At 33.9% G+C, this 13,374-nt stretch overlaps 1 protein-coding gene across 4 annotated transcripts; it reads right to left on the bottom strand.

Moving 5' to 3' along the window:
* LOC104897812 (auxin-responsive protein IAA9) lies at positions 1 to 5,996 on the bottom strand. Of its 4 annotated transcripts, XM_010684757.4 has the most exons (6): positions 5,675 to 5,987; positions 4,055 to 4,729; positions 3,766 to 3,965; positions 3,524 to 3,644; positions 1,531 to 1,592; positions 1 to 355 (listed from the first exon to the last, which is right to left on the bottom strand). In XM_010684757.4, exons 2-6 carry the CDS (start codon positions 4,651 to 4,653, stop codon positions 318 to 320), a joined length of 1,020 nt encoding a protein of 339 aa, XP_010683059.2. In that variant the 5' UTR covers positions 4,654 to 4,729; positions 5,675 to 5,987; the 3' UTR covers positions 1 to 317. The 4 variants fall into 4 exon arrangements, 2 of the variants coding, with proteins under 2 accessions (XP_010683059.2, XP_048502329.1); XR_008969775.1 differs by lacking the exon at positions 1 to 355 and having other exon boundaries at positions 3,524 to 3,661; positions 5,675 to 5,996; XR_008969776.1 differs by lacking the exons at positions 1 to 355; positions 1,531 to 1,592 and adding an exon at positions 2,345 to 2,720 and having other exon boundaries at positions 3,524 to 3,661; positions 5,675 to 5,996.
* Between the last annotated feature and the right edge of the window lie 7,378 nt (positions 5,997 to 13,374).

The following is a 13,374-nucleotide window of genomic DNA, read 5'->3' as shown; positions in this document are numbered from 1 at the left end:
TTGACAATACAATTAATAATTTAAGATCCAATATGGTAACATTTGTTCAACACACAAATCAACTAAAGGTTCCTCTAACATACACTATCTTGAAAACAGAATGACTAGGCTCTCTTGAAGATGTTCTCAACTGAAGTTCATAGAATAAAACCATAGGCTTTTACACACAGACAGAGGATACAATAAGATAAGAAAGACACCATGTACTTCGATGCACGAAAAGTACGACCCACATAGAAGCTATTCCATGGAACCACCGCTACTCTCGTTGAGATCCCCCACTGAATAACTTCCAATGGGCGTCATCTGCTTCATCACTAGTTCCGGCTCTTAGATTTTTCCATGGCTCTTGGAGCTGTAAAATACAAAAGGCATGTGAAACTTGTTTAGTTGGTGAGGCAATGAGAAAAAAAAAAATCCAAGTTTTTATTCTTGCAACACTTAAAAATGCTAATATCTGCTCCCTCTTTAGATCCCAAATTATAGAAGTATTAGATACATGGGAGTACTTGGGTAAATGTAGTTCTAGAGGAGCGGATATGAAACCCGGGTCGTGATACATCCATCTTCAGGATTGGGTTTACTTCACCCCTTGAGAAACTATAGTAACTTCCTCCGTTTCCTTTGAATTGTAACAACTTCGACATTGCACTATTCACGTATTCCACTTAAACCATTTTTTTAATAAACAAATCTTATTAGTAACATTAAATTATCGAGGATATTAATGGTCAAAGTTGTATGTTGGCAAGCAAGTCAAACTATTGCAAGTTTAGAGAAACAGAGAAAGTACAACATTAAACATAGAAACTCTTGTGATATTTACACTATATGACAGAGGTATTACTCTCTATTATTTTATTTACATGTGAAAGGATGTTTAAAGAAAGCTCTCATTTCTGAGATGGGGATAACATTTTCCCTAAAAGGCTGAAAGCCCACTTTCACTTCCTTTAGTTCAAAATCCCAATTTTATGGTTAAATTGGTATGGGTCTCAGACCAAAACCACATGTTAAGTATCCGTAAGGAAGAGTCGAAGTAACAATGAAGCAAAAAGCCTTTTATGTCATGTCTCACCAACTAACATGATAACCCCACAAAATAGAAACCCACATTATCACAACCACCTATTAGATTGGGAATCTAATTTTTGTTTTCTTCCTTAATCTACATATCCCAACAAAAACATCGCCTTCCAGAAAAAGTAGGACTAATTCTCAATGATTAGGATTAATTCTCAATGAGATATGAGCACAAGCATTGGTATTATATTTTCCAGATACAAGATACGTCATCCTAGAAGCGCAACGGGGAATGGCTGTAGCACAATTACTTAAGAGGTAGACGAGCTTTTGGCTTAGTGAACATTCCTTGCCTAAAGTGGTTGAAAGAGTTAAATGCTTAAATCACTACTCAATGGGAATGGGGCCCCATGCTTCAGCCTATGGTTTGATCTTGAGACTTAAGACGGGGGATATTAATTACAAATGGTACTTAACAAAAAAGTTCGTATGATAAAACATACACACCTAGGCCAATTGCATCAGAACCCTTCATAATTTTCAATCTCTTGCATGAGTCAATGAACATCCTGCGAAAAAAACAAAACACCAGTTCCTAATATCAGAATATTACTCTCCTTTTCCCATAATAATCTCTGCAGACTTAGGTTTGACAGAGACTAAGTAGTAGTAAAAGAATTAAATAAGAATTATAAATTTCAAAGTAGATAGAGAAAGAAGCAAATCTACAGAAACGTCGGAAGTCAGAGTGAAGAACTGATTTAATGGAGAAAAAAGAGTAAAAAACATATACTAATATTAGTTGTTGTTTTAACTCCAGGAATAAATTGTAAAGTTTGAGTGTAACACCTTGGTAGTAAACATGTTTTATTACCAATTTTGCAACATTCTTTAGTAATAATCATTACCATCCATGTGGAGGTATTCGTGGTGATGGGAATTCAGAAATAAGTCACATGTTTGGGGATGAAGTTTCATTACCATAGGCACTGCCCCGCACTGGCACTAGAGCTGTCAAAAGCTGACACGACCTTAACCGGATACGAAAAAATGGGTTAGTGCCAAGCTTTTTTAACACGTTTATATAAACGGGTCAACACGTATTTTACCGTATAACAAATGAGTTGGATTAATGTAGAGATTTTCAACCCCAAACTGAGATGACTTTACATGTTTAACTTAAACATATAGGAAAATTTAAAATATTAGCACCATCTAGGGTATAAGTTGGCAAAATGAATTTTTAAAATCTTTCTAATATGCTAGCAAGTTATTACCTATCAATTCATTGTTAAATTTTTTTCAAGATCTGGAATAAATAGGTTAAAAAATAACCACTTAGTTAAATGGGTATAGTGACAAGGGGTTTTGACAAGATCGGTTACACGGGCCTGGTTAGTTGCACTCAAGGCTTTTTGGATTATTAAATGACACGAACACGAAATAGACACGATACGACCTATTTGACATCTCTAACTGGCAAGATACATTCTTCGCATACATGTAAATTCATTGTCATTACCACCATTTATTACCAACTAACAAATGGGCCGTAAAGAGTAAGAAATAGGAGAATTTATCAAGCTGGTATCTGCAACGGGAAGAGCGTATATGAGCTCAGCAACTTCGAAGAGATGCAGCCAGCGAGGTTTGATTATGAGATGCTGACCATTTTTCACTTTCTTCCTCGGTTCCTCCTAGTGGATAAAACATGCTCTACAATGTCAAGCTTCATACTCAAACTACTACAGATCTCATATGGTCTGTACAAAGATTATATCATCAAAGTTTCAAAGGTAGTAACTTGGTCATCTTCTTTGAAGGTTGAAAAAGGAAAGGATAGGGTCCTTTAGATGGTTCTCAGGCCTTAGGTAACAGATTATATAGGAAATGAAACACCTGAATGCTCATGTATCTTCGAAAACATACTATATCCATCATATGAAGGCTATATGCAGGAAAATAGAATCTGACAGCAGATATTATATGAAATGGAAAAACATAAAAGCTATTCCGTAAAGGTGAAGTGCCCGTGCACACACGCGTGAGTTACAAAGATTAGGTTGGTTATAAAATTGGGTTTGTTGACATTTCTAATACAAAAAGAGGAAAAGATGATTTGTATGAAGCTCTCATACAACAAAGTAAGAAGCCATGCAAAAAAGATTCTTAGGACAGATGAAAACCCTCCCATGCTGGCATCACAGTATTCCCCAATACTGTCATTTAGTATCGCCTGCCAAATGGGCCATAAGGTATTAAATGATGATACAGCTACACCCAAACATCAGATATCCTAAACAGAGTTTCAAATTTAAAATTATCTCAACTATGTGAACTCAATTATCTGCACTAATTTACAAATGTTTGAGTCCTTAGAACGGCTATCAAAGTTACAGCTACCGAGCTTGCTCATAGTTCATCAAGTAATTCAGGGGCTGTAAGCAGTCAGGGTTAAAACAGTGAGGCACGGCAAAAATAAATAGTGGGTGAAACTTACTCCCATGGGACATCTCCAACAAGCATCCAGTCACCATCCTTGTCCTCGTAGGTGAGAACATATTCTGATCCATGCAGGAGATCTCTCAATTTTGTCTCGCTCATGTTTGACCCACATTGACCTGAGAACATTTGAAATCTGAACTAATCCTCTTTATGATATACGAGGTTCAAGAACCAACACAATATTGTAAATAAAGGCATATGATCATGGTTGTGGACTTGCGGGTCATGAAAGCTTACCTAGAGTGAAGCAACTAAACATCTTCTCAAGGCCAGAAGAAAGTTCTTGATAAGTAGCATAAGCTCTGAGATCAACCTTCCTCAGATACGGAGCACCGTCCATGCTAACCTTAACAAAAAGTGGATCAGTCTTCTTCGAAGTGGTGGCCAATGTGTTTTTCCGGAATGATCGAATAGGAGGCCAACCAACAACTTGCGCCCTATCATTAAAGCAACAACAGCTTTCAGTAACCATTGCATATAATCACTTCAAAAATCATAAACCTATTAAACCAATACCCACACTTACTTAGCAGCCGGAGCACTATTGCCACTGTTGGAACTTGGCTGTTCTCCTAAAGCCTCTGTAGGAGCTTGAGGGGGCCCACTCTTAGGAGGGGGTTGAGGAGCACCAGGCCTAGATGATAGCATCACATTCATGCCATCATTAATTGGAAGCTTCCCTTGAGCCCCGGGTTTTGGAGCATCAGAATCAAGCCCGGTAGACTTGAACGTCCACTTGGCTTCAGTATCAGAGAAGCCTCTTTTACTTCCAGAGACAGCAGCCTTTTGTGAAGATGAAGAGATGCCGTCCTTCAAAGGAGTCAAAGGGAAAAGTGGCTTCTCATCAAGCTTCGAGGCGCTCAACAGGCAGAGATCAGAGTCTCTTTCTGGAGACTGGGACCCAGGAAGTCCGAGCCTCAGCTCAGTAGCTTTGAAGTTCAGGTTCAGGCTGTCCTTGTTCTCCTCGGACAAGCTCGATACATTGGAGCTATCAACAGATGAACAATCTGACAGCCCGAAATAGTTGAGCTCTTTCAGTCCTGATTCCGCACACGTGGGAGAAGGCACCAATGAATGGTCATTGCTTTGCCCTCCCCCCTCAAGACCCAATAATGGGGGAGACATCAAATTTTAGTTCTTAAAAGAATCCTCTTATATCAACCTCCCAAATTTTAACCCAACTGATATTACTCCTTAAAACCTACAAAAATTTACAACAAAGCATGAAACTAATGAAACTATGGATAAAAATTTCATACCAAACTTCTAAACCTACCATATTTGAACCTTTTAATCAACTTTCATCTTCAATTTCTAGTATATACCTTTTCAGTTTAAAAAACAAAAGAAAAAAGTGAGAAAATTCATGCAAAAAATACATAAAGGAAACATACATAGAAAGAAGATTACTTTTTAATCTACAATTTGTTACTCGTTTAAAGAAAGATGGTCACTGGTAAATAATTCCATCACCATCCCTCCATTTATCATTTATCCAAATACATTAAATAAAGTTGTAACATTTTTAAGGAAAAAATACACTAGCATCCTGTAGTCCTGTTCCTGTACATATCATATTGAGTATCTCAAAAAAAGGGCACAGTAATCAACAAATCTGATAAAAACAAAAATTAAAAAGTAAAAAAATTAAATTAAAATTTGCATAGACATTTACTGAGTCAAGTATGAAAATTTACAGAAAGGAAATCTGAAAATTCTTAAATTCAACAAAAATTGAAAAAAATTGTTAGAATAAAAAGAAAGTTCTGCTGCATGAGGATATTCCCCCAAAAAAGTTAACACCTCCAGATTTCCACAAAATCAAGAAAAACATACATAAACATAAAGCTACTACTTGACTATTTTCAGCAGAAATGAGATTTTTAAAGTAAGGAGAAAAATTGACCATATAATGTTGTTTTTTAGTTTTCCTTAGGCAAAAAGAGAGAAAAACAAAAAAGAAAAATTTCTCACAAACAGACAATTCATGCCAGTAAAATAAAATAAAAAAACAAGAAAAACTTCAAATAAAAAAAACAACAAATATTAACTCATAAACAAGAGAGATCTCAACAGAATATAAAAAAAAAAAAAAAATCCAACCCAAGAAAGAAAAATGCAGAAGAAATTAAAAGAACCAACTTACTTGAAGAAAAAAAAAATGGAGAAAGTGATTGGTAGATTTGTTGCAAGAAAGTTGAGTTTTTTTGAGGTGGGTTTTGAAGATCAAGTAAGAGTAAAATGTAGAAGAAATAATGGAGATGACAGAGTTACAGAATTTCAGAGGTTGAAGAAGAGAGAGGAGAGAGAAAGAGAGTTAAGGACCCTCCATTAAGCAGAAAGCAACAAAAGCTTAAGCTCTTCTTTCTTGTATGTTGGCCGTGAAACTCGAAGCAGGAAATTAAAGCAAAAGCTGAATTTTTTTTTGTTAAATATAGTTTCATGGTCTCCTCATTTTTAAAAGTCTTCACCTTTTCTTTCACTTTGTTTTAGACTTTAGAGGGGTTTTGCCTTATTGTATACTCTCCGATTCATTTTAATTTACCCACTTATACTTTTTGAGTATGTTAATGCAAAACTTTAAGGATATATATTTTTAATTTTGTATTTGTAGAAATTATAAAAAGTACATATCAGTAAAATAAATAACATGTTGTGATGAATCTAACAAGATCACACATGACTACATTTTCATCCGCGTATAAATCACAAATGATGGTCAAAGAGAAATTTGTGAATTATGTAAAATATCAAAGTGTAACAATTAAAATAAAACGGATGGAGTACTATGAATTTGGTTTATATTTTTAAGGTACATTTGGTGCTCGTTTTGGTAAGTCAAAATTCTCATGAAATTGCATTTCATGGGAAATAAATTACTTAATCAAATTCATGAGACATTGGTTAAATTAATTGGTTGACAATTGGGGAATGTATACTTATTTAGGGGACCTAGGTAAGTAACTTCCTCCATTTTATGGGAACTCAAAATTCCTATGAATTTCTAATTCCTTCATTTTGCTACTCCCTCCGTCCCAAAATATAGTTCTCATTTCCATTTTGGGTGTCCCAAAATATAGTTCCCATTTCCATATTTAGTTCCACATTTTTTCGTAATTTGTCTAGAAAAACCGTATCCCATCATTTATTTTCTTCTTGAAATTTGTTTTTTCCTTTGTTTATTCAACCAAAATGTTACAATAATGCTCTTTCACCAATTATTCTCCACTCTCTCTCTTAAAATCATCTTTTTCCATACAATATTTATTTAAATAAACAAAAAATCTTTACTATCCCTCTTAGATTCTACTTGCATAAATTACTGTGAAAAAAGGGAAATGGGAACTATATTTTTGGGACGGAGGGAGTATTATGTTGTCAACCACAAGTCCACAACTCACCAAATTTTCAATTACTAAGAATTTCTATTTCCCATATTTTCTCATATCAACCAAACAATCACTTGATAAATGTACCATATAATTCGGTGGGAGTTTTTTTTCCCCAAAATTTTCACCAAATATTTGGAGTAATTTTCTTTTCCACTAAATACTCTTCAACATTTTGAAATCTGTCATATATATCCTCCCTTTTCTTTAAAGTTCGTCATGTGATCTCAATGACTGACGGCTGTTAGCTTTTTATGTCAACAATCTCTAATTTTGTTATCACTAACTAATCTCAACTTAAGTCATTTACCCTAATGGACCACCATTAAACACCAGTTATGGCCAAAAAAGAGGAAAGGGAGTTGTGAAAGAAGAAAGATAAAAAGGACCAAAGAAGGTATTTCAATGTTTGTCAATTAAAGTGAAACATTGGTTGAGTTGGAGTGCCCCTTAAGCAGGTTGGCTAAAGGTTAATACTAATGCGGGCGAATTAGGAGAGTTGGGAACAGGTATGGGCGTGGCTTGTCGGGGCTCGAATGGCGAGTTGGTGGGATGTGCAACTATTCATTCGCCAGCGAGGTGGGAGCTGCGGGTTGCTGAAGCTAAGGCTGTTTTTGAAGGCATGAAGTTGGCGAAGATGTTGGGGTATGCGCACATGGTAGTGGAATCGGATTGCTTGACTATGGTCCAAGCTTTGAAATCTAAACAATCGGGGTCTAGTGACTTCCACCTTGTACTAGAGGATATTTTTAGCTTGCTTCCGTTTTTTGTGACCGTTGTTTGGTCTTTTTTTAAACGCTCGGAAAATAGGGTTGCACATAAGTTAGCTCACTTTCATCCTGTGGGAGGTGGCCAACGTGTGTGGAGGTGTGCTTTTCTGGAGTCTATTGTTTCTTTGGCCTCTGAAGATTCAATGAAGTAACCCTTAATTAAAGTGAATGGATAATATAGAGGTTAATTAATGTTTAGTAACGAGTAAAAACATTAACGGTCATTGGTCATTAAAGGCAATGGTGAATTTTCTTGAAATTGAGGGTCATATGGTAAATTTTAAAAGAGTTGAAGGGCATTTGATGGAAAAAAATTACTTAAGGGTATTTGATGAAATACCCGTTTTTTTTTTCCTGATGTAAACATGATTCGATTTTACATTATGGGTTTTACAAGATTTTAAAGCAAAATGACATTATTGTATGTATGCATAGTATGATGGAAAGGTGCACAATGTTTGAAAAATCATATGATGGGAAGATGCATAATGTTTTTACAAGACATGAGATGATGGAAGCACGATTTTCTTTAGAAAATACCATGTAATCAGAAAAGTTACAAAATAAAGGAACTCATGTAATCTTTGAAGAGAGTAGTAGAAAAAACTTGTAGCTAAATATAGAAGCTCTTAACTTGTTTAAAAGAGAAAGTTATAAGGTGACATTTTGTTAATTCAGGTGGTAGTAGTGGTTGAGTTGTTATAATGTCAAAGGGCTATGGTTTGAACTTCTAATCTCTTGTTGATCAAATACTCAGATAATTATGCATCGACTTTTAATATATGTATTTTCAATACATAAATTATTATACATGTTATAATTAATAAAGTGAAATAGATTTTCGAGGGTTGTGTACTTGATTCCTTTTGAGTCCTAAGAAGGATCAAACCCTCCGTGGAAGCTTAATAGTGTAGTTTCTACCTGTTAGCGACTTATTTGTTGGGGAGATTGCACATAAAAGAGTATGACGTCTACTTTTTGGGGTTGGGGGTTACAAGGTGTTTTTGGAAATTATGGAAAAAATTGAGTGATAAATAATCTTTATTTACTACTACTCCATCCATTATATTTTGTTGTTTCGATACTTTATTTTCCATTGAAAAATTATAATATGTTGTTCTTATTTTGAATCTTCTCATATATAGTGTAATTTATGAATTAAAATTTCCATGAATTTTAGTTTCAATAAATATGTTTACACTATTGACTAGTTAATTTTTATCTTTTTACCCCTCAAACTTTTGTCTCATTGGCTTCCTAAAATAGAGTAACTCAAAGGTAATAAATGTTTTCATACTAGTTTATAGTCATTTTTACTCTTTTACCCCTCAAACTTTTGTGTCATTGGTTGCCTAACATTAAACAATTCATAGGGGTACAATCTTTATTTTTAGTTAATTTAAATTTTTATTTAAAATAGTGAAATTTTTTCCTTTTTAAGTTACATTATTGGTTTTCTTCCCCGATTCCAAATAGGAACAACAAAAGAAAACGAAAGGAATATTTTGTTTGCCTTGATTCTTAATTATCCCTCATACACAACAGGATTGGTGTAATTGTTAAGCTTGTATAAAAGGACTTGAATTAGGCATATTAAACCGTCAGACAAAAATTTAATGTAAAATCCGACCCGTAACCTGCCGAAATACGCAAATGATGAATCTAATGTTTTGAATACTCTTTTCATACTGATTCCAAATCAAAGTTAGATTAGTTATTCAATAGGTTAAATAAAGTCAATTGCCATGCTTTAATTGACTATGACTCTATGAGTCTATTGATTAAGAATTTCCTAAATTAGTGTAAATGTCATGCCATAATACTTATGAATTCTTTTTGTCGCAAATAATCTGTTTGATCTTTTGGGTGTCAAATGGCATGAGTAACTGCCACTGCTGTCTCGCACGCTTGGGACAAACACACTTACACACATGATGTTTATCTTTTCTTTTTTTAATTATTGGCTGTTTTTCCTTGCTTGTTAGTCCCTAACCATGCTCTTCCGAAACATCATCATCGTCCAATTTTCATTACCATAGAGCCCCATCACATCATCATCACATCATCAAGATGCATGTCACTTGCTGTATGATCTAAATCAATGGATATGTCATGTTCCCCACACTTTGCATGGTTGATAAGTGATAGCATACATTGGTATGAACTGTGACACAGTTTCCATACTGATGTTTTATAATCACAACGTTTTAAGTTTTATAAGCATGGTTGAATGCTTAGTGATTTCGGTAATCTCTCTGGGCTCTACCTTAACTCACACAAATCTAGCCTAATTCCCCTTACTAGCATGAGCCATAATCTTAGAATTTCTCTTGCTTCTCAATTCTCATTGTCATTTTAAGCACCCAACTTCATTTGAGAAATACTTAGGTTGCGTTCTCCTCAACTTAAAAAATTAAGTTTCAGGTCTAATAAGTTCATATAAGTTCAGATAAGTTGCAATAAGGTCCAATAAGGGCGATAAGTTCCAATCAAGTCTAATCAGGTGCAATAAGTTTCAATCAGGTATAATAAGGTCTAATAAGTTCCAATAAGCTCTAATAAGTTCTAAATAGTCAATGTTCAATAAACATTTGTATTATTGTCCATTATGTTATTATTAGAATTTTAATTAAAGTACCACAATGATTATATAGTATTATACTTGTATTAGTGTATTATTTTATTAAATATTTGTATTATTGTCTATTATTTTATTATTCATATTACTATTAGCTGATTATGTTATCATTAGAATTTTTTTTAAAGTACCACAATGGATAGTATTATACTTGTATTATTGTCTATTATTTGACTATTCATATTACTATTACCTGATTATATTATTATTAAATAATATTATAATCATGGTCAAATAATTAAGGTTAACAATAATAATCATTATAATTACAATATTTTGCAATTCGTCTTTAAATAAGGAGTTAATGCATTCTACTACCTTCAAGTAAATGAAAGTGGAGTGAGAATTTTTCATATGTGCCACTTTTAACTTGTTAGCAATAAATGTTAATCAACTTTTGATTTTCTACTAGTGCTTTATAAAATCAAAACAAGACTATTAGATATATTAATGATGAAAGTTATGTATATGCAAATATATAAATATTAAATTATTTTTTGTTAAATTGATTATCATAAGAGATAATTAATAATAATTATTTTTTTAAAAAACGAATTTTAATAATTATTACTTAATAATAAATTTTGAGGGGTAGTATTTACGTTAGGAGTAATATTTATGTTAATAATGGTCAATTTTTTTGTCTAATAAGGTCAAATAAGTTTCAATCAGGCCCAATAAGGTCTAATAAGTTTTAATCAGGTCCAATAAGGTCTAATAAGTTTCAATCAGGGCCAATAAGGTCTAATAAGTTCCAATAAGGTCCAATAAGTTCCAATCAGGTCCAATAAGTTGAATCATGTATGTCCAATCAGGTTTAATAAGTTCCAATAAGTTCAGTTTAGGTTCAATAAGTTCAGTTCAGATAAGTTCAGGGCCAATAAGTTGAAGAGAATGCACCCTAAATGTGTAAATCTCCTTATGGAGTATTCTCATTCATTTGTAATATATAGGTGTCAATTACAAACCTAATACAGTGAGAATCTATAGTTTCCATATTTACACAATATAAACATATTCTCTAACACACCCCGGAGGACGAACGCTCAGAATGGATATGAAGTAAAGAAAGAGTTGCCTAGGGACTAGGGAGGCCATTAGTGAAAATGTTTGCACACTGATAATGGAGGGGACATGAAGCACACGAACATGACCCAAAGCAACCTTTTCACGGACAAAGTGAATATCCATCTCAAGGTGTTTCGTACGCTGATGGTGAACAGGATTGCTGGCTAAGTAAATGGCAGAAATTATCACAATAGACAATGGTGGTCTTATACGGAGGGCAATGAAGCTCTAGAAGAAGATTCCGCATCCAACAAGATTAGGCAACAACATTCGCAACGCCGCGATATTCTGCCTCGGCACTCGAGCGTGAGAGAGTAGGTTGTCGTTTAACAGACCAGGAAATGAGATTATCTCCTAAGAAGACACAATACCCGGAGGTAGAGCGATGGGTATCAAGACAACCCAAAACGCAGCCCTTTCGTTTTTTTCACTAGTGAGAATAGACTTGTGACTTGTATTTTGATGGATAAACCCATAAGAAATGAGAAAAATCATCAAGGAGTACTAAATAGTACTTGTGACCCAATTTACTAGTAATAGGGTAAGTTCAAATATCAGCATGCATAATATCAAAGGGTGAGAATGATGCACTAGTAGAAGAATAAAAAGGAAGTTTAACATGCTTTCCAAGAGGACAAGTATAACAATGTGGAGATAAAGGCTCCTTATTATAAGTGATCAATTGTCTACTACTAAGATGATTAAAACATGGGTGTCAGGATGGCCAAGTCGATTGTACCAAGTTGAAGGAGATATTGCAGCAAGAGATATATGATGAGCGTTTGAAGCAGCAGAAGTGGTAGAAAAAGGATATAGATCGCCCACACTATTGCATCTCGTTAGAGTTAACCCCGTATGAAGACCCTGCACAAAAAAACCAAAAGGATCAAACTCAACAAACACAGAATTGTCAATAGTGAATTTTCCAACAGATATTAAATTTTTAATGATTTTGGGGAGAAACTAGGACATTTTTTCAGTGTAAAATGATTTTCATGGAAAACAATTTACAATGGAAAACACAATTTCAAAATTAGTTTTCCGTTGTTTGGTTTCATGTAAGAAAAATGATGAAATGAAAGGAAAATGAAAGGGAAAGTAAGGAGGTAGTGAGAGGAATGTACAAGAGAGAGATAAGGAAAAATATACTTCATTTGGAAAGGAAAATGGTTTTCCATCATTTGGAGAGTAATTTTACCCTAAGGAAAAAATGGTTTTACATTCTTTTGCCAACCAAACAATGTAAAACTGAAAATAGAGGAAAACAGTTTTCTAGAAAAACGTTTTACGCCCTACCAAACGGAGCCTAGGTGAAAAAACAACTTCATTTACATTAATTCTAGATATATCTTTTGTTAGGTTATACTCAATCCATCTCAAAATCATGATAAATTTTTTGTTTATCAATATCCATATGTTGTTTAAAGGTTCAACCTTTACCTATTAAACCTAATTTTAAGAATACTCTTTTTGTATTGGTTACAATTCAAAGTTGATCAATGTAAGAGGCAAATAAAGCTAGATATTGTGCTCAACTTGGTTTGGAAGTTCCGTGAGTGAGATAGAGGAGAAAAAATTCACCCATGAATATAGGTAATAGGAAATTTGGGTTATTTTACGACACAATAAATGCCACATCTAATTGCTCGAAAATTGTGCAACCACACAACATAAGAATGCATAAATCATTAACATATAGGAACAACAATAATTAGGAAAAAAAAAGGTACTATAACTTGAAAGTATGAGAAACGGATGAAGATCATAATATTCTCTAAGACTTTGAACAAGTATGAGATGACAATATTGTGTGCTCGATTGTGATTAAATGCAGTAAATCAAAATGCGGGCCATAAAAGTTAGGAAAAATTGATTCTAATAATCCAATTTTTAGGTCGTTCGCTCAAAATAATCCAACCTTTTGATTTTTATTTAATAATCCAACCTTTTATCCCAATCCGCTCATAATGCACCGTAAGAC

Source organism: Beta vulgaris, chromosome 6, assembly GCF_026745355.1.
Source record: "Beta vulgaris subsp. vulgaris cultivar EL10 chromosome 6, EL10.2, whole genome shotgun sequence".
NCBI lineage: Eukaryota > Viridiplantae > Streptophyta > Magnoliopsida > Caryophyllales > Amaranthaceae > Beta > Beta vulgaris.
This window is presented reverse-complemented; position numbering and strand designations above follow the sequence as displayed.

What these genes read in the sequence shown, in the direction of transcription:
- LOC104897812 (XM_010684757.4), bottom strand. Translation starts at nt 4,653, where the DNA reads ATGTCTCCCCCATTATTGGGTCTTGAGGGGGGAGGGCAAAGCAATGAC. An exon ending in GTTTAGTTGCTTCACTCTAG is followed by an intron (nt 3,645 to 3,765) that starts GTAAGCTTTCAT and finishes AAATGTTCTCAG; the next exon opens with GTCAATGTGGGTCAAACATG. An exon ending in GTTGGAGATGTCCCATGGGA is followed by an intron (nt 1,593 to 3,523) that starts GTAAGTTTCACC and finishes TTTTTTTCGCAG; the next exon opens with GATGTTCATTGACTCATGCA.